The 26,981-nt window shown below is 41.4% G+C and overlaps 1 protein-coding gene across 8 annotated transcripts in view; it reads left to right on the forward strand.

Annotated features, from left to right (window-relative positions):
- Positions 1–352: 352 nt before the first annotated feature.
- MTF2 (metal response element binding transcription factor 2) overlaps positions 353–26,981 on the forward strand; it is a 50,388-nt gene continuing 23,759 nt past the window's right edge. Inside the window, exons 1-9 of one of the 8 annotated variants that reach the window (XM_058659233.1) lie at positions 353–550; positions 656–685; positions 17,316–17,514; positions 17,622–17,703; positions 19,637–19,732; positions 19,956–20,056; positions 20,386–20,534; positions 25,118–25,213; positions 26,673–26,741. In XM_058659233.1, coding sequence (XP_058515216.1) covers positions 681–685; positions 17,316–17,514; positions 17,622–17,703; positions 19,637–19,732; positions 19,956–20,056; positions 20,386–20,534; positions 25,118–25,213; positions 26,673–26,741 — 797 coding nt within the window. In that variant the 5' untranslated portion in view covers positions 353–550; positions 656–680. Of the gene's footprint in view, positions 686–17,315; positions 17,515–17,621; positions 17,704–18,652; positions 18,828–19,636; positions 19,733–19,955; positions 20,057–20,385; positions 20,535–25,117; positions 25,214–26,672; positions 26,742–26,981 lie in introns of those variants that run through there. The other 7 variants (XM_004582049.4, XM_004582045.4, XM_058659244.1 and 4 more) reach the window with 7 other exon arrangements.

Here is a 26,981-nt window from a genome sequence, read left to right on the forward strand (position 1 = left end):
TTCGGGGCTTAACAAGATCTAATTCTGACATACGAAGTCTCCTCCCGGTTGAAGGAAATTCTAACCGCAGACCTCAGGGTTTGGACAAAACGTGGTTCAGCCGAAGTTTTCCCCCCACGTAAAGGAAATCGGCCCAGCAAGAGGTGCAGCGTACTGTCTCGTTTCCCACGGAAGGTTCGACGCGTCTCCCCTTCCCGAAACCCAGCGCAGCCAAGCCGGCGGCGGGGAGCCGAGCGCTCACTATTGTGTTAGCACCGGCCGCGGAAGGACTGAGGCTCACAGCAATGTCAAAGAGTCCCTCTTTGTTCAGCCCCGGCCCGGGCCGCAGGGCGCGGTGTTCTTCCGCGCTCGCCGCGCAGTCCCCGCCCCCGCCGCGGCCCTGGAGAGCTGCCATTCGGCACCGGCGTCGCTCTGCGATCCCAGAATGCACCGGCAGTCCGCGGGAAACCAAAATGGCGAAGGGCTGTAGCGAAGTCGGCTGTGTTTGAGGCCGGTGTTACGAGCGCTCAGTCTACCTGCAACCCTCGTCCCCAAGGACCTCCGTTTGTGCGTGCGTATGTGCGGGGTGCCCGGTGGGGCGGGTGCCCGGTAAGTGCTCGGAGTCGCAAGGGAAGCGCCCACGGGGACGTGATTGGTTGTTTTTTCCTGTATGAAGCGGTTGGCACCACTGAAGTGACCGAATGAGGTGAGAGACCTTGGCCTGGGAACCGACTCTTCCGGAGGAGGTGGAGGTGGGGGAGGAGGAGGAGGAAGAAAGGACGCCAAGTATAAAAGGGAAAGATGGAGGAGCAAGGTGGGGGTGGGGGCTCTTGTCTGTGGGGTGCCTTTCCCACATCTGCGTGTGGGAAAGAATGGGTGGGAAGGAGTAGTCAGTCAGCCTAGTGCCGGGGAACACTGGGGCTCCGGTAGCCAGGAGGACGTTGGGGAAGTCGGTTGGAGGAACGAGATAAAAGGTCGAGCCGGGGAAGCTGTGTGTGGAGGGCAGGAAGGAACCTGGGGGCGGGAGAGACGGTTGGAGGGGCAGGATGAACCTGGTGACGAGGCGGTGGGGAGCCGAGGGGAGGAGCCGTCAGGAAAGTGGGGCCGAGGGAGATGCGGGGAGCCGAGTGCAGGGGCGCCGGGGAAGGCTGGTGGGGATTGCGTGTGGGGCTGGGTAACTGCATCCTGGGAGCCAGCCCTGGAAGCTTGCAGGGGAGGAGGAGTGGGAGGAACTGGAGGTGGGTGAGGGGGGACCCTGTGTGGAGCGCCTGGAGTGTCGGAGGCGTTGCTTCGGGCTCGAGTCCGACTCATAGCCCCTGCTCAGATGGAGGGGAGCGTTGTATTCGTTTTTACCACGGAGATAATTACGGTTTAAGGGATTTCAACCCATTTGCCAAGATTTAACATTTCAGCAGTGCCAGAACTCTTAACTCTGTGTGTTTTTACAATCTGGTGTCCTTGGTTGTGAGAATTTCTTTGGAAGCGACTAGAGGTAACAGATGGTTTTATTGGGGTGATTGGATGAACAGTGAAGGTTCGTGAACAATGGGAAAAGGGTTATGGAATGTTATTTTATTGTTGAAGACATTTAGCTTTAATAAAAGATAGAAACCATCTTAGACCAATTCAAGTGTAAAAAACCGAGGGAGGCCTATATATAACATACAGGAAAGCACCATGTGAGGTCAGTACGGAGCTAGAAATATGTAAATAGTGTCTGATTTCATTTGACTCCAGATGCTCCCCTCGTGGTAACTTTCTCCTTCAGATGGATTCCATGTGACCCTCCTGTATACTACCTTGCCGATAGGCTGGTTTCAATTTCCATGTTTCTAAATCTCTTTTGAATTATTGTTATTCTGTAGGGATATGGGTGCGGTGAATTTCAAAGACAGTTGAACTTAAAAGTATTGTGAATAAATAATTAAATGTACTGAAGTTCTTAATTGGCCTTTTCAAAGGTTTGAAAATGCTTCAGATGCAACCATTTTGACCAACAGTTTTTAAGTTAATCAGTGGTTTAGTTTACCAGAAAAGAGTTTTAGGTTTCTTAATATAAAGTGCTGTATTTTTGTGTTTGGCATGCTAGGCACTTTCCCAAGTATTTGCAGTGATAGTATTGAGAGAATAGCGCTTGCTGTTAAGTTCCTAAATATAAAATGTATGTATGTTCAGATCTTAAAATTTGCTCACCTAATATTTTTGAAGTGCTAAAAATGTTCTAAATATTTGAATTAAGAATGCACCTGCTTCCTGCTAACTGCAGATTTTTAATACGAATGGACATTAATGCAAATATATGAAATGCATAAGCAAATTTTAGAACTTGATGTATAGAAATCACCTGGCTAATCCTTGTTTCTAGATGAAACAAGTGTTTTTAATAGTGCTTTAAATTATGTCTGTGGCCTCAAAGCTCTCTGAAAGGAATTTGATTCTGTATATTTTGCTATGGGTCATAAACTAATGTTGTGGATTATAAATACTCATACCTTTTCATTAGATCTTCGAAGGGATAATTTGCTTTGCTTGTAAGAGAAACACGCATAATTTTTACAGTTGACTTGAGGAAATTGAAAGTATAGTGGTGGGCTATTTTAACAAACGGAGAAATTTGCTTCTGGGGAGTTGTCGTGGCCAATGCCTGTAGCGTGATAGTCTTGAATGTAGAACCTAAGTGCTTCCTGAACAATATTCCTTGCTTGATATTTTTATGTGTGTGTCCCTTGTGCTTTAGGAAAATTTGTTTCTTGTGAAATACAGCCCTCTATTAGAATGTAGAAGTTTGTTGATATTTCTTTTTTTTTCAAATATTTACTTATTTTTATTGAAAAGATGGATATACAGAGAGCAGGAGAGACAGAAAGGAAGATCTTCCTTCTGATGGTTCACTCCCCAAGCGGCTGCAATGGCCAGAGCTGAGCCAATCTGAAGGCAGAAGCCAGGAGTTCTTCTGGATCTCCCATGCAGGTCAGGGTCCCAAGAGCTTGGACTGTCCTCAACTGCTTTCCCAGGCCACAAGCAGGGAGCTGGATGGGAAGCAGGGCTGCCGGAACTAGAATCGGCGCCCATATGGGATCCCGGTGTGTGCTAGGCGAGGACTTGAGCCACTACACTATAGTGCAGGACTCGATATTTCTTTGTTAAATTCTTATTTGGGAGGCAGGGTAACAGGGAGGGATGCAAATAGGAGGAGAGATTTTTTTATGCACTAGTTCGTGCCCCATATGCCCCACAACAGCCAGGGCAGGTTCAGGCTGAAACCAGGAGTCCAGAACTCTTACCTGGGTCTCCCCCAGGTCAGCAGAGAACCAAGTACTCAGGCCATCATTTGCTGCTTTCCCAGGCGCATTAGCAGGAAGCTGGATCCAAATCAGAGTAGCTGGTGCTTGAACTGGATCTCTGATAGCTGTGCTGCCAGGACTGCCCCTGTGATATGTATTGTTAGGATGTTGCTGTCCTGTAGAACTTTGTGTAGTGATGGCAGTTTCTATATTTGCTTTGTGCAGAATGCTAGCATTAATTACACTAGTAGTGTAACTGGTGATGCTAATAACTGAATTTATAATTTGGCTCACTAGTAAAACTAGAATTTAAATGCTTTACGCAGTAGTATTGGACAGTATGGTATTAGGAGTAATTGTATTCACGTATTAGGAATTGTCATATCTGTTAACCCTGGAAGCCATAGGAACCTAAAGATGAAAGACTGCCTTGGAACTGAGGAAGTTCAAAATCTCCCTGTGCATTATAAGGTGAATTATTCTTCATTTTTACCACATATAGTGTCTTCTGTTGTGACAAAATAATCATCAAGCTATGACCTCTCTGGTCATTTTCCCTCCCTCCCTTCCTTGCTTCCTTCCTTCCTTCCTTTTTAAATTTATTTATTTTTTTATTTGAAAGACAAATTTACAGAGAGGAGAGATAGAGGGAAAGATCTTTCATCTGCTGGTTCACTCCTTAAGTGGCTGCAATGGCCGATGCTGAGACAGTCTGAAGCCAGGAGCTTCTTCTGGGTCGCCACACAGGTGAAGGGACCCAAAGGTTTGGGCCATCCTCTACTGCCTTTCCAGATAGTAATGGCATTAGCTAGTTAGAGAATGCCAGAAGAAGGAAAATACTAGGAAGTGTTATTATTAAGTTAAAGGTATTGGTAGAATCCAGATAAAATTGTCTAGTGGAGGCAGTTGGAAAAGGGTCTGAAGCATGAGAGCCAGGTTTGAGCTAAAGTGATTTAGAAACAGTTAACAGATGAAGATTAAGTGAAGCATTAGGAAGATATTTCCACTTAGGATAGACAAAACTTGCTGAATAAGAGAATGGAACCCTGGGCAACTTAACAGTGAACAGGTTTAACAGAGAGGGAAAATCAGTTTAGAAAAGGCATGGTTGGACAGATGGGGAAAGAGTCATGTACTGTGGGTGGCAGGCATCACAGAAAGGAAGACAATTTGAGCAGATAGGCCAGGATCTTCAGTTGACATGCAAAGGTTGAGGACAATGAGAACTGAAATCGGAGCATTGTCTGGCAGTTGGTCATTTAGAGATTAGATGCCATTGATAGTTCTCAGGACAGAACTCAGTTTATAACTTGTGAAGCAGAAAATGCTTTTCTCAGTTTATTAATGAAAAAAATGTATTTTTAAACTTTTTAAGAAGATTTTTTAAATTTTTTTATTTACAAAATCAGATATACAGAGAGGAGGAGAGACAGAGAAGATCTTCATCTGAAGATTCACTCCCCAAGTGGCCGGAACGGCCAGTGCTGAGCTGATCCGAAGCCGGGAGCCTTTCTGGGTCTCCCACATGGGTACAGGGTCCTAAAAGCCTTGGGCTGTCCTCGACTGCTTTCCCAGGCCACAAGCAGGGAGCTGGATGGGAAGTGGAGCTGCTGGGATTAGAACCGGTGCTCATATGGGATCCTGAGCGTGTTCAGGGCGAGGACTTTAACTGCTACGCTATCGCACAGGGCCCTAAACTTTCTTTTTTTTTTTTTTTAAAGATTTATTTATTTTTATTGCAAAGTCAGATATACAGAGAGGAGGAGAGACAGAGAGGAAGATCTTCCGTCCGATGATTCACTCCCCAAATGAGTTGCAACGGGCTGGTGCTGAGCCAATCCGAAACCAGGAACCAGGAACCTCTTCCAGGTCTCCCACGCGGGTGCAGGGTCCCAAGGCTTTGGGCCATCCTCGACTGCTTTCCCAGGCCACAAGCAGGGAGCTGGATGGGAAGTGGAGCTGCTGGGATTAGAACCGGCGCCCATATGGGATCCCCGGGGCGTTCAAGGCGAGGACTTTAGCCGCTAGGCCACGCCGCCGGGCCCAGGGCCCTAAACTTTCTAAAACTTTATTTTGTTTTTCACTCTATTCAGAATTGGAAGGAGAGACAGATAATTCTGCCATCTGGTTCATTCACTAGCTGGCCCCAGTGGGGTCAAGCACTTAGGCCGTCTTTTACTGCCTTACTAGGTACATTAGCAGGGAGCTGGATCAGAAGCCAGGCCTTGAGCTAGCGCCCATAGGTGTGCTGGTACTGCAGGCGGTGGCTTAACTTGCAGTGCCCCAGAGCTGTCCCTTGTTTTTGATTCTGATTGTGGCATATATTTGTCAAAGGAGAGTTGTAAAGGGTATAAAAAAGAGGAAAGATTATTCATAAAGTGAGGGCTTTGTGAGTATGAGTTCTCTAGTACTGCTGGGAAGAGGCATGTTCTCACAAAAGTAGATTCGGTAAATGTGGCTAGGTTTAGGGTGAGTACATGAGAAAGTTAAGAAATTTCGTGTTTCGTAGCTTGTTTTCTCTGAACTAATACCTGGTGGATGAAAAAGTTCAGTGCTCCAACAGAAATTTCATCAGCGGGCTTGGCAGCGTGGCCTAGTGGCTAAGGTCCTCGCCTTGATCCCATATGGCCGCTGGTTCTAATCCCGGCAGCTCCACTTCCTCTCTATCTCTCCTTCTCTCAGTATATCTGAATTTGTAATGAAAATAAAATAAATCTTTAAAAAAAAAAAAAAAAAAAAGAAATTTCATCAGCTTCCTCTTTCTGCAGTAACTAACATCTTTTTAGTTATTTCCTTGTTGACCTGGCGTGGTCGCCTAGTGGCTAAAGTCCTTACCTTGCATGTGCTCGGAATCAGTTGGTATCCCGGTTGCTCCACTTCCCATCCAGCTCCCTGCCTGTGGCCTGGGAAAGCAGTTGAGGAAGGCCCAAAGCCTTGGGACCCTACACCCACATGGGAGACCCTTCGGAAGAGCTCTTGGCTCCTGGATTTGGATCAGCGCAGCACTGGCCATTGCGCTCACTTGGGAAGTGAACCATCGGACGGAAGATTTTTTTCTCTGTCTCTCCTCCTCTCTCTATATATCTGGCTTTGCAGTAAAAAATCAGTCTTTAAAAACAGCTATTTCCTTGCACATTACATTATGTATATGAATTAGTTTATGTATATGTCTATTTTTCAGCTCATTGAGATTTTGGCATTTTTTTTTCTGTGACATTTGGCTGTTTTTTTAAGCATAAATTTTATTTTTCAAGGGGATAATTTTTTTCCAGATTTGTTTACTTTTATTGAAAAGGCAGATCAGATTTATGGAGAGAAGTAGAGATAATTAGAAAGATCTTCTATCCACTGGTTCACTCCCCAAATGCCACAGTTGACAGAACTGAACCTATCTGAAGCCAGGAACCAGGAGCTTCTTCCTGGTCTGCCAGGTGACTTAGGGTCCCAGGTCTACCTCTGTTGCCCTGGTATGGAGCTGGCATGGAAGTGGATCAGTGGGTATATGAACTGGTGCTTGCAGGGGAACCCTTCTGGCACTTGCAGATGAACAATTAGCCAACTGAGTCATTACGCTAGTCCTTAAATACATTATTTAATAGCATTATTTTTACTGTTCCTGCGGAACATATGGCACAGTGGCAAGGTGGATGTAGAGATGTCAAACAAGTAAACACATGGCATTGTTTATGTAGTATTTTCCCCAGGATTATTTAGTCTTGATTTCATTCATGGAGAAAGAGATGCAGAATGTAGAGCCTACTACCAAGGTAGTTGACTTGCAAAAACGTCAAATGTCTGGAAAAAGCAGGAACCAAAGGTGTAAATGTAATCTTCCGCATGAATAATTTTTCCCTACCTTTTTGTATTTTCACATGTTAGAGTTTTTTTTTTTTTTTTTTTAAAGATTTATTCATTTTTATTACAGTCAGATATACACAGAGGAGGAGAGACAGAGAGGAAGATCTTCCATCCGATGTTTCACTCCCCAAGTGAGCCGCAACGGGCCGATGCACGCCGATCCGAAGCCGGGAACCAGGAACCCCCTCCGGGTCTCCCGCGCGGGTGCAGGGTCCCAATGCATTGGGCCGTCCTCAACTGCTTTCCGAGGCCACAAGCAGGGAGCTGGATGGGAAGTGGAGCTGCCGGGATTAGAACCGGCGCCCATATGGGATCCCGGGGCTTTCAAGGCGAAGACTTTAGCCGCTAGACCACGCCACTGGGCCCAATGTTAGAGTTTTTACATTCTTTCCTTTTAAATATTTTTGTTTGTTTGTTTGATTGTTAATTTGAAAAGCAGGGGTGGGTGGGAAACCGGGTGGGGCTTCTCCCTCAATATCCCCCTTTACCTCAGATACAAGAAGGAAACAATATGGACATAATAGTCTTACCCACTTTCCTATAGCCCCTGAACCTTTTTACCGTAATTAACTATGTAAAGATTGTCAACAATATAATTAAAAAAAAAAAAGGTGGGAATAAAAGAAAAAAAGAAAAGCAGAGTTACAGAGACAGAGTCAGTGTTCCTTTGTGATGGTCACCCATTGGCCACAACATCCAGTCCTGGGCCAAATTGAAGCCAGGCCAGGAACTGCGTCTGAATCTTCCATGTATGTGACAAAGGCCTAAGCACTTGGGTCATTTTCTACTAGTTTCCCTGGTACATTAGCAGGGAGCTGGATAGAAATGGAACAATCGGGACTTAAACTGTCACCCATATAGCAGTTGAAAGCAAAAGCCTAATGCACTGTGCCACAGTGCTCGTTTGCTTTCTCTCTCTCTCTCTCTGTCTATATCTATCTTTATTATGGACTATCTATCTATCAATATCTGTCTTTATTATTAGAAAGGCAGATATTCAGAGAGAAGCAGATATAGAGAGAAACATCTTCCATCCGCTGGTTCACTCCCCAAATGGCCGCTGAGCTGATCTGAAGCCAGGTTTCCCACATGGGTATGGGGTACCAATGCTTCAGGCGATCCTTTACTGCCTTCCCAGGCCACAAGCAGGGAGTTGGAAGGAAAGTGAGCAACTGGGACTTGAGCTGGCATCCATATGGGATCTGGTGTGTGCAAGGCAAGATTTGGCCACTAGGATATCATTCTGGGCCCTGTTTTAATTTTTTTTGTTAAGATTTTTTATTGGAAAGGTATATTTACAGAGAGAAGGAGAGATAGAAAGATTTTGTATCATGACTTTTCATTTAAGGAGATGTACAGTAGTTGTGTAATGGAGACTGTCGTATCTAGTAACATGTCATTTAACCTCGTGGCATTGTAAATTTCTATTTTTCTTTCTATTGTTGATTTTGTATCATGACTTTTCATTTAAGGGGATATACAGTAGCTGTGAAATGGAGACTAACATCCAGATGTGAGGATGCAGTATGGTATGCATTTCTGTTTCCAGACAAAGATGGACTTACAATGAAGCTGTTTACTATATCTTGACAATAGGATGCTGGACTCTCTGCCATCGTCCATGCCCGCAATGATGGACATATGACTGTATGAAGAACTATACTTTAGTAATGATATAGAGGAACTAGGTGGGGGGAAGGGAATTGGGGAGGGGATAAGAGAATATGGAGCTGTATCATAAAATCATAGCAATAATAAAATGCATATAAAAAATAAAAAAATTAAAAAAAGATTTTTTATTGGAAAGGTATATTTACAGAGAGAAGGAGAGATAGAAAGATGTTCCAGGGCCTGAAGCGGTGACCTAATGGCTAAAGTCCTCCCCTTGAATGCCTTGGGATCCCATATGGGCGCCGGTTCTAATCCCAGCAGCCCCGCTTCCCATCCAGCTCCCTCCCTGTGGCCTGGGAAAGCAGTCTAGGACGGCCCTGCACGCACACAGGAGACCCAGAAGAAGCTCCAGGTTCCCAGCTTCAGATGGGCTCAGCTCTAGAGGTCACAGCCATTTGGCGAGTAAACCAGGGGATGGAACACCATTTTTTTTAAATAATGATTTATTTATTTTTACTGCAGAGTCATATATAGAGAGGAGGAGAGACAGAGAGGAAGATCTTCCATCCGATGGTTCACTCTCCAAGTGACAACAGCCGGTGCTGTGCAGATCCGAAGCTAGGAGCCAGGAGCTCTTCCAGGTCTCCCATACGGGTGCAGGGTCCCAAAGCATTGGGCCGTGCTGGACTGCTTTCCCAGGCCACAAGCAGGGAGCTGGATGGGAAGTGGAGCAGCTGGTACATGATCTGGCGCCCACATGGGATTCCGGCACATGCAAGACGAGGATTTTAGCTATTAGGCTACTGCGCTAGTCCCCTCATTTGTTAATTTCTGTTTTTAAGTTTTTCTTCTACTTTTTTGGATTTGTTCTCCTTTTTTCCCCATTTGATATGTAAATACTTAGTTTAGTAGCCTTTATTCTGCTTCTTCCCACGTACATGTTTTCAGACTTTATCTCTAAAAACTGCTCTAGGTTTCCTCCACAAACTTTAGTGTGCAGTTTTTATTGTTTAATTCAAAATACTTTGTATTTCCATTGCGAAGTATTTGTTTTCAGTGACTGATATTTATAGCTTAAGTAAATGAAATTTAATTCACCGAAAGTAGTCCAATAAATCTGATAGAGAATTAGAGGTAGGAAGTAGGATTTGTGTAAGGTGTGAATTACCAAGGTTGTTTTTTTTTTTAAGATTTATTTATTTATTTTTTTTATCGCTAAGTGAGATATACAGAGAGGAGGAAAGACAGGAAGATCTTTTGTCCAGTGGTTCACTCCCCAAGTGACTGCAATGGCCGGAGCTGTGCTGATCCAAAGCCAAGAGCCAGGGACTTCTGAGTGCAGTGTTGCAAGGCTTTGGGCTGTCTTTGACTGCTTTCCCAGGCCACTAGCAGGGAGCTGGATGGGGCTGCCAGGATGTCCTGTCCTGCGGGACATCAACGTGCGACGAAGACCCTGCAAGACCGAGGGATGGGGGACAAGAGACGCAGAGGAAAATGACCACAAGACAAGAGTCTGATCAAGTGGCGTTTTTTTATTTTCACAAGCCGGCTGATATACTCAGTCCGGTGGGACATTGAGAGAAGGAAGGATAGGGTAGGCAAGCAATTAGGGTTAGTCAAATGTTAGTGCAGTCAGGATTCCAGGCGCAGCAGGGGGAGGGTGTTAGACCTGATAAGGTGGGATATTGGCAGGGTGAGAAGGTCATAAAACCAAGGGTGCAGAGTTCCAGGTAGGGTTGCTATGGTAATCAAGTCTCCTGGTCGGGGGATGGGTCTTCACTACTCCCTGGGGCTAGTCTCAGGGGGAGTAGCTATGTTCAGGGGGAAAAGTCAGTTATATGTTTAACTTTAATATATGTTCCTGATCATGGGAGCTGCTTAGGTCTTTGTCCGTTGCTTCATGGGCCTCTGCCTGTATGTATGGCTTCCCACACCAGGATTAGAACTGGCACCCATATGGCATCCCGGCGTGTTCAAGGTGAGGACTTTAGCTGCTCGGCCAGCATGTCTCAAGAAGTTAATGTAAAATTGATGGATTTTAAAAAAGAGAAGTTTACAACTTTATTTGGAAATATGGAGGTACCTCCAAGAAGGAGTAATGTAGGAATATTAAATAGGCACTGTTAGAAAGTAGGACTGGGGAGTGGGCCAGCATTGTGGTTTGAGTCTTAGTTTGAGTCCCAGCTGTATCTTGCAGGCCAGTTTTCTGCGTACATATTTGGCTCCTATCACCCGCTTGGGAGACTGATTAAGTTACTGACTTCTGGCTTGCTGTCACTACCGTTGAGTGAGTGAACCAGCAGGTGGAAGATCTCACTGTCTCTCACTCTGCTTTTCAAATCTGTCAGATAGCAGGACTGGTGTGTGGAAAATAATGATAGAACTATTTTTCATTCAATCTTTATGTACTGTTTGATAAAAATAGTATCATTTTTGTATCAAATATATTTCATAAAAAATACTTGGAAAAAAGTGTATTTTGCTGTATTTTGTTCTTAATAATAAGCAAGAAGGTAGGACTGATCTTTAAGACGTTTTCTGTGCTTTAGGTTTGACTGATTTCTTTTGATATTTAAAACAATTTTATTTATTCAAAGGTTCACACACATGTTGTATGTGGGGGCTTGGGTTAGGGGAGACACTTCTCATCTGCTGGTTTACTCCTCAAATGTCTGCACTAGTTGGGCTGGGCTGGGCCGAACCAGGCAAACCCTGGAGCTGGCAATTCAGTGATGGGTGAGAGGGATCCCAGCCTTTGGGCCATTGTCAGCTACCTCCCAGAATGTGTATCAAGAGGAAGCTGGAATTGCAACACAGCTGATACTTCCCAGGTACTCTACTGCGGGGCGCCCCCCCCCCTTTTTAAGATTTATTTTATTTTCTGTTGGAAAGTCAGATGTACAGAGAGGAGAGACAGAGAGGAAGATTTTCCAACTGTTGATTCACTCCCCAAGTGGCCGCATTGGCTGCAGGTGAGCCAATTCGAAGCCAGGAGCCTGGAACCTCTTCTGGGTCTCCCACATGAGTACAGGGTCCCAAGGCTTTGGGCCATCCTTGATTGCTTTCCCAGGCCACAAGCAGGGAGCTGGATCAGTTCAGCTCATCTCTGGCGGTTTTGGTCACTTGGGGAGTCAATCAGAGGATGGAAGATTTTTCACTTTGCGTTTCTCTGTCGGTATGTCTGCCTTTCAAGTAAAAATAAATTTTCAAAAGGTCAGATGGGCACCTCCCAAAGTAGTACTGATTTCTCCAGTCAAAAATCTATTTATCATAACAAATCTTGGAAAATATACTTGGAACTTGGGAAAAATACTTGCAATATGTTTAACAGGTTGCTATTCATAATGTTTAGCATGCTTTAACTGTTAGAAGAAAGATTAACATTTCCAGTTAAAATGGGCAAAGAACATGAACTGCAGTTTTTACAGACATACAAATTATTAACATCCTGTAAATAATGCTGCTACGTGGCCTGGCGCGATAGCGTAGTGGTTAAACTCCTCGCCTTGCACATGCCGGGATCCCATATGGGCGCTGGTTCTAATCCTGATGGCCCTGCTTCCCATCCAGCTCCCTGCTTGTGGCCTGGGAAAGCAGTCGAGGATGGCCGAAAGCTTTGGGACCCTGCACCCGCGTGGGAGAGCCGGAAGAGCTCCTGGCTCCTGGCTTTGGATTGGATCAGCTCCAGCTGTTGTGGCCACTTGGGGAGTGAACCATCGGATGGAAGATCTTCCTTTCTGTCTTTCCTCCTCTCTGTATAAATGCCTTTCCAAAAAAAAAAAAATGCTGCTACAATAATAATAGAAGTGAAAATATAGAGAGTGATCACATTCATGCATGTAGCATGTGGGTTTTCAACACAAGGATGGTAACACTCCTTTTTGAAGAGTTGGGTCGTTGAATACTATGATAGTGTCACTGGGAGAGTTAATTGGTATCTTGGGAGAGTAATTTGAATATTAAGACATTAAAAGTTATATGGGAATGGGAGGTGGGCAGGAGTATATACATGAAAGGTATTTATGAGATAAGAATTAAAAGCTAGTGATAGATACTTGATAATTGGTTATATTTGTTTTGTTTAATTTTGTGTTTGTATTTTATATGATGAAAAGGAAAATGTATTTTTTGATATAGTAATTTTCAAGAATTTAGATATTAATTGGAAATGTGAAGAATGAGCTTTGTATTATTGCTTGTAATAATAAAACATTGGAAAGAGCATAAATGTTCCGTAATTGGGTAATGAGTAGAAAGAAAGTAACATGTTAGTTGATGAAAAGGTTTTTTTATATACTTTTATATTGCATAATTATTTGAGAGGCATAAACACACACACACAGAATGTGTACACTCTCATCTGCTAAGTTGTCCCGAGATCACAACAGGCGGAATGGAGTCAGGATGACATTGAGAGCCTCCTGCCTCAACCCAGGCCTTCCATGTGGGTGATGAGAACCCAATTATTTGCACCATTAATGCAACCCCCAAGTATCTGCTTTAGCGGGAAGCTGGAGTTAGCTGGAGCAGGACAGCAAACCCTGGTGCTCTGTAGGACATGGGAGGCGTAATGGCTAGGCTTCCTAAATGTTTAATACTCAGTAGATGGTACTAAGTAGATGGAAGGATCCATTTTCATGTAGGTAGGAAAGTTACACAAAAAGCATATGTGGTTCTATTTTTTTTGTTAAAAATTAAGTTTACATGAGCTGCGCATAAGCAAAATGAAGAGATTATTAGTTTTCTTTTGTGTGAGAGAAGATAACGGAATTTTCACTTTAAAAATTATTTATTTGAATGGTGGAGATCAGTATTTCATCTGCTGATTCACTCCTCCAGTTTCTGCAGCAGCTCGAGCCTGAGCCGGTCTGAGGCCTGGAGTCAGAAGTTCAGCTTGGATCTTCCATGTTGGTGGCAGAGACTCAAGTTCTTCATTAGCAGAAAGCTGGAATTAGATGCAGAGACTCAAACGCAGGCATTCTGAAGTAGGCATCCCGAGTGGCAGCTTGCCCACCAGGCCAAGTGCCCCGTCTTCCTTGTAAGTTAGGTTATTACATTACATCCTAGTGAGACATACCACACTAGAAATATTAGTAGAAACAGCAGAAGCATTGGGAGATGGAAAAATAAATAAATGCTTGCTATCTTAGGGTCCATCTGAAGATATGTTTATAGTGGGTGTGGTACAGTGGGGAGGATAATACAGGTAAACCTTGACAGTAGGAAAAAGGAACAGAATTTGTTCAAAAATAGCAGTATGTGTAGAATTCAAAAACATGCAGTTTTGTTTTGATTTTCTTCTAGGATTTCTTCTGGTGCAGTTTCTCTTCTAGAATCTAGCTGTTAGCCCAATCTGGTCTTTCATTGAGGTCTTTTCTCACTCAAAATTTATTATGTTGTTTAGGGCTTGGTTAGTTACTTAAGGGACACAAAATTTCTCACATACCTACTACACTTAGCAGGCATTTTAAGAAGTTGCCTGCTGCTACAGTCATGTTCATACTGTGTTGTAAAGGTGTATTAAATTGTTTCTGTGTCACACAGCTCTTTTCATGGTAATATACCTTATAAGAGGTTTCTATCTTTCCTATTGACATTTGTGTGGATTTGCTAAAAACACTATTAAATAAGCCGCCTTTGTGCTTTAACATGAATTAGGGGAGTGATGGTAAACAACAAACATTATTTCATGTGACAGAAAATTGTTATTGAAACAGTAAAGCTAAATGTCCTTAAATCTGAACATTGAGCGTAAGCTTTTAATGTCATGAATCATGAAACAGGAAGTATGCATGAAATGCTATTGTTTGAATTGCCAGTTGAACAAGGAGCTTTTTCTTTGAACATTGTTTTAGGGGCTGGTTTATGATGCACTGGTACAGCCAGTTAAACTGGCATGTGGGATGCCCACATCTCTGTTCTGAGTGCTGGTTGAAGTCACAACTACTCCACTTCTATTCTAGTTCCCCTCTAATGTGCCTGGGAACCAATAGATGATGGCTCGAGTACTTGACTGTGACACTCGCAAAGAAGATTCCATATAGAACTCCTAGCTGCCCATTCCACCCCAAATAGTTGACCTGGTTGCTCCTGCATGGGACACTGAGGGTGCAGTTTAACTAGCTGCACAGGTTCGATTATACATTTGTTGTGTAATGGAGTTTTTCTACCTCCAACCACTTAGTGCTGTTGTCAAATATATTACATTTCTTTGTGTTTTAAGCTTAACAGTACAAATATCATTTTGTATACTTGATTTGGATGAGGCAGTCATACTATCTTTTATGATTATCAAATATCTTACGTGAATGAGATTTTATTTTCAACCTTAAGGATATTCTTTTTTTCTTTTTTTAAGATTTATTTTATTATTAGAAAGGGGGATATATAGAGAGAAGGAGATACAGATAGAAAGATCTTCTGTCTGCTGGTTCACTCCCGAAGTGACAGTAATAGCTGGTGCTAAGCTGATCCGAAGCCAGGAGACTAGAGCTTCTTCCAGGTCTCCCACATGGGTACTGAATCCTAAGGCTTTGTGCCATGCTTGACTGCTTTCCCAGGCCACTAGCAGGGAGTTGGATGGATGGGATGTGGAGCAGCTGGGACACAAACTGGTGCCCGTTTAGGATCCCGGGGCATGCAAGGAGAGGATTTAGCCACTAGGCTAACGGTCCAAACCCAATCTTAAGGACTCTGTTAAACATTTCCTTGTAAGGTGGCTCTACTAGTAAAACAGGTTTAATTGTTTGTTTTGTTTTTTGAGGGTCTTTTTCATTTCTGAAAGAAAGTTTTGCTGGATTTAACTTTGTTGATAGCTTTTTTCTTTCAGCACTTGGAATGTGTTGTCCCACTGCCTTCTGGCCTTCATTATTTCTGATGAGAAGTCTATAGTTGGGCCCGGTGGCGTGGTCTAGCGCCTAAAGTCCTCGCCTTGAATGCCTCGGGATCCCATATGGGCGCCGGTTCTAATCCCAGCAGCTCCACTTCCCATCCAGCTCCCTGCTTGTGGCCTGGGAAAGCAGTCGAGGACGGCCCAATGCTTTGGGACCCTGCACCCGCGTGGGAGGCCCGGAAGAGGTTCCTGGTTCCCAGCTTTGGATCGGTGCGCACCGGCCCGTTGCGGCTCACTTGGGGAGTGAATCATCGGACGGAAGATCTTCCTCTCTGTCTCTCCTTCTCTCTGTATATCTGCCTTTGTAATAAAATAAATAAATCTTTAAAAAAAAAAAAGAAGTCTATAGTTAATCTTACTGAAAATTTTGTGTGTGATAAGTTATTTCTGTCTTGCTGATTTTAACATTTTCTGTCTTTATTTTCACTATGATGTGACTAATTGTAGAGCTCTTGGGTTATCTTGGCTGGACTCTGTCGGACTTCTTGGATGTACAGATTTACTTTTAAGCAGATATGGGAAATAGCAGTTATTTTTTTCAGATACATTCTGTATAAATTTTTTTCAGGCTGAAACTGTAAATATTAAATACTCCTTATTCCCCCTTCTGTATAGCACCTACTTTTCACTGTGCTTCCATTTCTATGAGTAATTTCTCTAGTTACCTCAAGTAAGTAGAATTATACAATAGTTGTCTGACTTATTTTAAGTAGTGTAGTGTCTTTAAAACATCTGTTCTATAATAGTGACAGAATTTTTTGAAATATGTTTAATTTTAGGTCTTGAAATTAGATTTTCGTGATTTTCAGATATTGAATTGTTCCCCATTCTGTGCTTGTTTTATTTTTACTGAACTTTCATGCTGTTTTAAGATTATTGTCTGTGTGTGTATGCTTAATTAGTGAAAAACTTAAGCTAGAAAAGTGAAACCATCCTTTGCTTGGGTACCTTTGAGAAAGTATACACTATACTTTTGATGGTATAGTGTACTGTTTGTGGAATGACTATAATTTTGCAGTATCTAGTTTATATAATTTAGTATGGCGGTCTTTTGGTTAAAAGATAGATGCTTTTATGCTTTTCGTTTAAGTATGCTTTTGTAAAATTGGTGGTTCTTAATTTTTTTGAACTCTTGGTCTACATACTTAAAGGACAGTGGTACACTCAGTGAAGGCTCAGCTTTTTAATTTCTTCAGAAATTGGTGATGGTTGCTTGTCTGATGAGTCCTGGTATAAAGAGGGCCATGATTGCTCTTCTAATGAGTGTGGATATACCTATCTACCTTCCAGAGTTACTGGTTAGTGTGCTAGTTACATGTGGTGTAATTAAACTTAAGTCAATTCTGTTCTTCAAATGCAGTCATGAGATTTAATGCTTCCTTTGCTCATGACTTAATAATGCCTGCCCACCTGAACTTAATGCAGCTGTCATTTTGATCACGGCTGCCCTCATGTTATTTCGGAGTGACTGCTGAATTCTGTCCTTACTTAGGGGAAGCAATGAGTGAATATTGAGACTTGTTAATTTATTTCAAATCCTCTGGGCGACATTTGTGACTTAAGGTACTTATTATATATTTCCTCAATTTAAGGTTTTTAATAATCAGATTTGAAATACACATGAAGTATATCAATGGTATAAAATAAGTTCAACAAGTAAATCTTAAATAGATCTTTTATTCCCTAAACAGAGACTCTACAGGGGCAGGTAATTCACTGGTCCACAAGCGGTCTCCTTTACGTCGAAACCAAAAGACCCCAACATCCTTGACCAAGCTGTCTTTACAGGATGGACATAAAGCCAAAAAGCCAGCATGTAAATTTGAAGAGGGTCAGGATGTCCTAGCTAGATGGTCAGATGGCTTATTTTATCTTGGAACTATCAAAAAGGCAAGTTACCTTAAGATAGTTTTTGCAGTAAACTTTTAATAATCTTAAAATTTAATTTTATGTTTATAATTTTAAGAGCTATCCATAAGTATTCCTCTGTATTTCAGATAAACATACTGAAACAGAGCTGCTTCATCATTTTTGAAGACAGTTCTAAATCCTGGGTTCTCTGGAAGGACATTCAAACAGGCAGGTGTTACTGTTTCTCTTGAAAATGGTTGCTATTGAAATGTAACATGTCATTTTCTGGCCTTTGCTGACTGCAGTAACTCAGTATCACTTTGAGAGGAGGTAAAATTGTTCCTGTTCATTTTACAATGTGGGGTCTCCTTAGTGGGAATGAAACAGCCATACTGTCTTGTTCCATTAGCTGTGTGTTCTTTTCATCTTTTCTATGATTTGGAGGTTTTTGCGGGTTTACTATAGATGTGTTTCTTTGCCTTTTGTCGTCTTCCTTCCTCTCTCCCTTGCTTTTCCTTCTAAAAATGGCAGAAAAGAGGAAAGCCAGTGGTATGTGTCATTAGAAAGCTCTGAAAGTGAGCAATCTTGTCCAGTAGATGCCCCATCTAGTTTACTAGTCCAGTTCTTTCTTCCGTGATCCCTTACATTATCCCAGGATAGACAGGAGGTTGCTCTTTGGACATTCATCTCTTTGTAGCACCCAGAAAACAACACACAGTTGTAGTAGTGAACAAATTTATTTCAGAGCTACCTTATGTTGTACTTCAGTGAGAAGTGGATTTAGTAGTTTTTCCATCTATTCAATAGACTTTCTTAGGCCTAGTTTCCTAAGAAATAATTCAAGAGAAGAAATGTGGTAAAGATGTTTCCTGGAGTTTTATTTTAAACAAGAATTTGTTATTTCTGTGATGAAATGGCCAAGACTTTTGGTCAGTTGGATTTATAGTTATGGAGGCTATAAAATTCTTAGAAAGTTGACAACAAAAAAAGATACAGTTGGATTTCCTTAGTAAAGGTAATTGTGAGCTTCCTTAGCATTGTTTTCTGAAGAATACTTTGTTGATTAATTTCCCTTTTCTGAGGAATGTTCCTTTCCTCATTAGTCCACACGATTACACTGAGTGTCAGATCAGATATCCACCTTACGCTGGGGCTGTATCACTTTTTTTCCAGGCAATTGAAGATGGAACTCAACAGTCTGAGGCCCAGTCTAGTTGCTGTCCTTACTGAAACCATAAACCTAGCAGTTACGGAAGGCCATGTCCTATTAAGTGTGCTGGGAAGCAAACAAAGCTGAGGAGACGAGAGCTATCTGTATCTCAGTGTTTTTCTGTGAAAAGCATATTTATCAAGTTAGTTGTGCAGTTATATTAAAATATATATGTAATAGTTTAGCACAGTGTTTGAGCCATATTTGTTGTTATTGAATAAAGTGTATGTATTATGGTTTTGTTTATTTGGAAATAATAGGAATGTTAGTTGTGTTTGGGTTATAGTCATTCTTAAATTTTGTGGATTTTTTCCTAAAAGAATAAAAAATTTAGGAAGAGGTGATTTCTTGTTCACGTTATAAATATAATTAATAACTGTAGAACACCAATTTTTTTATTGCAATAGAATTTTGTCAGAATACATTGTTAGATACCATATTTCTGGATTTCAGATTTAAGTAATTGGGGTTCAGCCTTTAATAAATTAGTAAATAAAAAGTGCTCTGAATCCAGAGATAAAAGGATAATGTGTAAGATCCTGTGTATTTTATCCCTTTGTTGAGTCTTATAGTATTAGTAATATAGGATGAGTGAGTATGTAAACAAAGGTAGCTAGCTGTGTGTCCTGGAAGTAAAGTGCTCATAAGACCTCCCATACCCCCTCTCGGCCCCACCCTTGAGAGTGGGAATGCCAGAAATGAGTAATGGGGGAAACTCTTGAGCAATTTAAATGATTCCCTCTGCTGAAAAGCAGTTTAAATCTTGAATGTGCCAGTCAGGCATCTTATAGCTGAGAACACCACAGACAGGGAGCATTTTGTCTATTTTACCTTGTGAGACATTATCTGATTTGTAAACGTTGTACATATCAGCTACACTTGGAGTTAGGAAAGTAGTTTTATATAAAATTCTTTGTGAGTTTCTTTTAACAGATGTTTTAAATATTTCAGGAGCCAGTGGAAGTGGGGAAATGGTCTGTACGATATGTCAAGAAGAGTATTCAGAAGCTCCCAATGAAATGGTTATATGTGATAAGTGTGGCCAAGGTAAATATGATTGCTTTTAATCCAGTGGAAAAGGTTGGTTGTATACAGAGTGCCCCCTTGAAGACACGAAAATATTTCATATTGGTAATTTGAAGCTACTATACTGACTTTGTCTATTGTAAATATTTTAATGTCGGTCAGTCATGTTAAAATGCCTTCTTGAAATTGTGTTTGCAATACTTATGAATAAATAGAATTTGCTTTATGCTTTTTTTGGATTAAGGGTATCATCAGTTGTGTCACACACCTCACATTGATTCCACTGTGATTGACTCAGATGAAAAATGGCTGTGTCGACAGTGTGTTTTTGCAACAACAACAAAGGTATCTTTTAAGTGTTTTGGGCTAAGGCCCTAAGTGGAATTTGTAAGGCACTAGCAAAGTCATGATGGCATACATGGGAAGTTCATTTGAATGAAACGAGTAATCAGTGCTATTAGAAGAGCTTTTTTATTTTTAACTTAAGATACGTAGTGACTTGAAATTATGTGCTTACCATAGTGCCATTGGAATTGGGGCAGAAATGTTTGTGATACTAGAGAAAGTCTAGGATGGAAATGTTTTCAGAAGCGGTAGAGATGTTTTTAAAGTATAAATTATGTTTAAAATTTTAGCTTACGCTCTTTCAAATAATTTTTTTCCCTCTAATATAGAGGGGTGGTGCACTTAAGAAAGGACCAAATGCCAAAGCATTGCAAGTCATGAAGCAGACATTACCCTATAGTGTGGCTGATCTTGAATGGGATGCAGGTCATAAAACCAATGTCCAGCAGTGTTACTGCTACTGTGGAGGCCCTGGAGAGTAAGTAAATACAGTAATCTAATACTCTCAGTAATTTGTAATTACTTACACTATTATTTTAATGGTTATGATGTGTGAATCTTTGTGAATTTCAGGAGGAAAACAAAAATTTACCTTTATTTTCACCAAAAAGTTCTCAACAAGTGTTTTAATATATCCATATGTTTGAAAAAATTTCTTAAGTTAGTGTAGAAATTTAAATTGAATTGTAAATGCTGGTTTATTGAAAAATAAACTAGAAGAGGGAAACATTTACTACCGAGACTTAGTGTGAGGTGTGAAGTCTACCTAGTGTTATTAGAGGTTATATTTATTGTAATCAGCTATTTAGAAATTAGTTAATTTAATATCATTTGGGCCTGGCGGCGTGGCCTAGTGGCTAAAGTCCTCGCCTTGAACACGCCGGGATCCCATATGGGCGCCGGTTCTAATCCCGGCAGCTCCACTTCCCATCCAGCTCCCTGCTTGTGGCCTGGGAAAGCAGTTGAGGACGGCCCAAAGCCTTGGGACACTGCGCCCGCATGGGAGACCCGGAAGAGGTTCCTGGTTCCCGGCGTTGGATCTGCACGCACCGGCCCATTGCAGCTCACTTGGGGAGTGAATCATCGGACGGAAGATCTTCCTCTCTGTCTCTCCTACTCTGTGTATATCTGACTTTGCAATAAAAATAAATCTTGAAAAAAAATTTAATATCATTTGAGAAAAAGAGGCCATTTGGGATTTGACTCTAGAGTCAAGATAGAACTGTTTTATAGACTCTATGGTATCCCTGCACATTGGATTTTTTAGGAGTTCAGACCAAGCAATTACTAAGAAAATACTATAAGTTTTAAGAAGTTTTTACCTGAGAATGTCCCATCCAGATTAACTGGAGAGTTGTAATGGGAGTTATATATCTAATGAGAATTGATAGGCTATTTAATTTATAGATATTTATTTATATTTACTGAAGATATTCTTTTTTTTTTTTTTTTTTAAAGATTTTATTATTACTGAAAAGCCGGATATACAGAGAGGAGGAGAGACAGAGAGGAAGATCTTCTATCCGATGTTTCACTCCTCAAGTGAGCCGCAACAGGCCGGTACGCGCCGAACCGATGCCGGGACCAGGAACCTCTTCCAGGTCTCCCACGCGGGTGCAGGGTCCCAAAGCTTTGGGCCGTGCTGTACTGCTTTCCCAGGCCACAAGCAGGGAGCTGGATGGGAAGTGGAGCTGCCGGGATTAGAACCGGCGCCCATATGGGATCCCGGCGTGTTCAAGGCGAGGACTTTAGCCGCTAGACCACGCCGCTGGGCCCTACTGAAGATATTCTGTTTCAGTGTTTAGTATATTCTTTGTGCAGTGTGCATTTTAAATGTTTTGTTTTTATTTGAAAGGAAGAATAATAGATCTTTGTTCGGCTGGTCCACTCCCCAAATGGCTGCAATTGCTAGGGCGCGGCAGGTTGAAGTCAGGCACTCAGAACTCCATCTCATTTTCCCTCGAGAGTGGCAGGTGCCCAACCACTTGAGCGATCTTTCCGTCCTTTTCCAGGCACTTTGCAAGAAGCTAGATTGGAAGCGGGGTAGCCAGGACTTGAACCAGAGCTCTTATATAGAATCCTGGTGTTTCAAGCAGCTGCTTTACCTGTTTCATCCGAGCACCAAGCCCCTGGGTGTGTTGTGTTATGCTTTTTTTTCCTAGGGTTTCCTAATTCTTGGATGACTACTAAACAGTTATTATTATTGACAAGACTGTAAAAGAAAAGCATTTGAAACTGACTCTTCTGTATCCATAATTACAGACTGTCATTTAACATTGTATTTGCTAAGTACTAAATCAGAGTTTTAATTAAAATATAGAAAATTGCTTTTTTTTTTTTTAAAGATTTTATTATTATTATTGGAAAGCCGGATATACACAGAGGAGGAGAGACAGAGAGGAAGATCTTCCATCCGATGTTTCACTCCCCACGTGAGCCGCAACGGGCCGGTACGCGCCAATCCAATGCCAGGACCAGGAACCTCTTCCGGGTCTCCCACGCGGGTGCAGGGTCCCAAAGCCTTGGGCCGTCCTCGACTGCTTTCCCAGGCCACAAGCAGGGAGCTGGATGGGAAGTGGAGCTGCCGGGATTAGAACCGGCGCCCATATGGGATCCCGGGGCTTGTTCAAGGCGAGGACTTTTTAGCTGCTAGGCCACGCCGCCGGGCCCTAGAAAATTGCTTTTAACTACTTTATTGGCTCTGGTTTTGCTCTTAAATATGTCTTACCCTCCTAAGTGTTAATTCTTAAAATTTCAGAGCAGCGCTTAATATTTTCCAGTTTCATAATACATATAGCAATAATGATCTCTTTTTCGAGATCAGAATCTCCGTTAGTATTGAACATTCTTTGTGACATAATTTCCAAAGTCTCTTGTTGCTCTCCAATATTTGGAAATATTTGGAAAGCTCTTCAATATTTGGAAATTACTCTTGAAGTATGATTTCATGTTGGAAATTACAGTTTGTCAGAATATGAACCGGAAAGATCTTCCATCTACTGGTTCATTCCCCAAATGGTCACAACAAGCAAAGCTGGGCCACACCAAAGTCAGAAGCTTCATCGGGTTTGTTACATGGGTTTCAGGGATCCAAACACTTTAGGCTATCTATTATGGCTTTTCCTAGACCGTTAGCAGGAAACTTTCTTGAAAGTGAAGCAGCTGGAACATGTTATGGTGTAGGAAAATGCTGAGATTACAACGTGTTTGATAAAAATGTATATATAAATGAGTATATCTTTGGTTCTTCATTCTGTGTCATCTCTGAATCTATGTTGTTTTTACTTCTGATTTAACTTTTTGTAACCCTTCTCAGTTTTTTGATTACCTGGAGATTTTATTTTTATTTGAAAGGCAGAGTTAGAAAAAGAAGAGAGACAGGGAGGTCTCCCATCCACTGGTCCACTTCCCAAATGGTCACTCAGCCTAGAACTGGGCTGATCAGAAGCCAGGAGCCAGGAGCTTCTTCCAGGTCTCCTGTGTGGGTGCAGGGTCCCGAGGCCTTAGACTGTCCTCGACTGCTTTCTCAGGCTACAAGCAGGGAGCTGGATGGGAAGCAGGGCTGCCAGGATTAGAATCGGCGCCCTTATGGGATCCCGGTGCGTTCAAGGCGAGGACATGTCCAGTAGTATAGTCTTAAGTCCATTAGCAGGGAGCTGGATTTGTAGTGGAGCAGTTGGGAATTGAACTGTCACCCATATGGGATGCCTGTGTTGCAGGTGGAGACTTAACTCACTGTAACAAGGGGTTGACCCCTTATCTGAAGATTTTAAGAAACATTCTTCCTAGGTTTTTTAAAAATTCACTTTAAAAAGGACCTACTAATAACCTTAAAAATAATCCTTTTCCTTCAAATAGGTAGATGTTATTCTAAACATCTAAAGTTTATGAAGAACATTCTTTAAGCTTTATGAGGACGGGAACTGTCTGATATTGTTAAGTACTTAGCAGAATGTAGTTAGTATTTAATAGTCACTTGATGAATGAGTGAGCTTACCTAATAACTCTTCTTGCCTTTGCCTCTGTATGGCTGAAAATTGATGAAGATCTTGGTTGTTGAAAGAAAATATTGTCTTTGTAAAGAATTCCTTAATTTCTTAATTTATTTGCAAGAGAAGAGAGAATGAGAAAGCAAGTGAATGCATGAGAGAGCACTCCTATCTGTGGTTTATTTTCCAAATGCACCAATGGTCAGGACTAACCCAAGGCAGAAGCCAGGAGCTAGAATTCAAACTAGGTCTCCTACTTGGGTTACTCAGTTACCTTGAGCCATCACTGCGGCCTCCCAGGGTCAGTATTGGCAGATAGCTGAAATCAGGATCAGGAGCTACAAACTGGACTCAGGTATTCTGATTTGGAATGTGTACTGCTTAATGTTTAGGCTAAATACCTCTCCTATCTTTAATTATTTTCAGATAAGGATACCATCATGTAAAAACCATGTACTAACTGAAAAGAATGGTGTTTTTCTTAGAGGAAGACTTATTTTTAGCATCTTGAACCATCTGAAACATCTGTGTCCTCCAGAAAGTGAAACCTGTCACAAGACCAGTGCATCTGGGGGAGTTGAGGTTTATGATTTTGTTAATCAGATTTATCTTTGCACTACCTTTTATGGTAGTATACCGGTATAATAGAAAGAGAAGATGTAAAATGAAATGTGATTAACTGAAAGTTTTCCTGAGACCATCTGGTATGTCAGGCAAACAGTGATACAGCTGAGTCTTATGTCTCTTTTGATGTAGAGTATTGAAGTGGAAAAAAATCCCAGGCTTGTGCTTTGAGAGAGAAATCCCTTACTGGTATGAAAACCAGACATTATTGACTAGAAATAGTAGATGCGTCTTTCAAGGAGTTATAAATTTCAAGGTCCTACAAAATAGAGAAAAAGAATAAAATGGTAGATATTAACAAACCAGTGGTAGATATTTCACACCAAAGTATAATAGAAATGTGATATTTTAATCTGAACTATGTTCTAGATAATTCCACTTTGTTTAAAATAGTGAAGATTTTACTACAATAAGAAGTAGTGATTTTGATCTTAACTTTTTCTTATAGCTGGTATTTAAAGATGCTGCAGTGCTGCAAATGTAAGCAGTGGTTTCATGAAGCTTGTGTGCAATGCCTTCAAAAACCAATGCTATTTGGAGACAGGTGAGAAGTATGTTTAAACTTCTTTCAATTGATTTTTATGACTTCAAGCATGCTTAAGAATACAGTTTTAGGTTTCTAAAAATAAGTGTATCAGAAATCATTTTAGAGGGAAAATATGGAATAATATATTTAAAAAACTTACAATTTTTTTGCTTTTTGATATTATTCCAAGAAGCTTCTGAAGTATTTACATTTGTTCCTGTTCTGCTATGGTGATCTGAAATACTCTCACTGTTGACTTTTGTTTCATGAGCTTTAGAGTTAGTGGGATAGAGAATTGGAAAAGGCAATAGGACCTTGTTACAGACAGAATTTGTATCTTGAATATAAGGAATTTCTAAAATTGCAATTGATTTACATTTGGTATTAGGTGGAGTTATTCCGCTGTTTATATTATGATGATGTGGAATAGCAGAATGAACACTAGAAACAAAACAATAAATGTGGCATAATAAAACCTAATTTATTCTTTTTTAAAAGATTTTTTTTATTTGAAAGGCAGAGAAAACAAAACAGAATAGCGATCTGCCATGTCTGGCTCACTCTCCAAATGCCACAAGAGCTAGCGCCAGGCCAGGCGAAAGATGGGAGCTGGGAACTCGATCCAGGTTTTCCATGTGGGCAAGGACTCAAGTACTTGAGCCATCATTTGCTGCCTGCCAGGGTGCACATTAGTGGGAAGCTGGAATTGGGAATGGAGTTGGAACTCGATTTAAGCACTCTTCATATAGAATGCAGGTGTGTCCCAAATGGCGTTTTAACTGTTTTGCCAAGTGCCCCTCTGAGAAAACCAGGGCTTGTTAATTTTACTCTGTGTGTGTGTGTGTGTGTGTGTGTGTGTGAGAGAGAGAGAGAGAGAGAGAGAGAGAGAGAGAGAGAGAGAGAGAGGGAGGGAGGAGGGGGGGAAGAGGAGAATCTTCTGTATACTGGTTCACTCCCCAAATGGGCTTGACCTGGCTGAAGCTAGTAGCCCAGAACTCAATGCAGATACGCATGTGGGGACAGGAATCCAGGTACTTTAAGGGATGAACGTTAGCAGGAAGCTGATGTTTAAATCTTGGCTTGTTAAGGCTTATTAAGCCTTTGTTGTTGTTGTTACTGTTTCTCAAGAATGTCAGCTTTTTTTCTTTGGACTTTATTTTATCAGGTCATTTTTTGAACATTGAATGAACTGATGTGTAAGGGACATCCATCATAATTCCTGACACTTAGAGAAGTATGTGTGATCCTTAGTGCTCTCTCAAGGTTAAAAAATAAAACTGTCCCTTCTCCCTCAGTTGGAATTAGCTTTCTGTTGTTACTGGAAAAGTTATTGGATCACAGTGCCATAATTGCATTTTAGTTTATCACTCCTTATAACAATTGTAGGATACTTACTTTTTGACTGTAAATAGCTATAATTGTAAATTTTTGTGTACTCTGTATTACTCAGTATACGATTTTTCTTGTGTTCCCTTAGGTTTTATACATTTATTTGCTCTGTCTGCAGTTCTGGACCAGAATACCTCAAACGTCTACCATTACAGTGGTAAGCAGTTCTGTTAGGAAAAAACAAAAAGAAGGCTGTACCCTTAAACAATACTCTTTCAACATGCCATTTTAATATGGTTATTCGTTATGCTCAGCTTTATCTTAAGCTTCATATCATCTTTACCAAGGACTACCCAGTTTTATTACTATTCATGAGAAAGGGCATCAGTGTAGCTTTTTGGCAGTGTATGAACCATCAGTATCCTTATTTAGGTTTCCATTTCTTTTGGACCTTTAG

Source organism: Ochotona princeps, chromosome 2 (assembly GCF_030435755.1).
Source record: "Ochotona princeps isolate mOchPri1 chromosome 2, mOchPri1.hap1, whole genome shotgun sequence".
In the NCBI taxonomy this organism is placed as follows: domain Eukaryota; kingdom Metazoa; phylum Chordata; class Mammalia; order Lagomorpha; family Ochotonidae; genus Ochotona; species Ochotona princeps.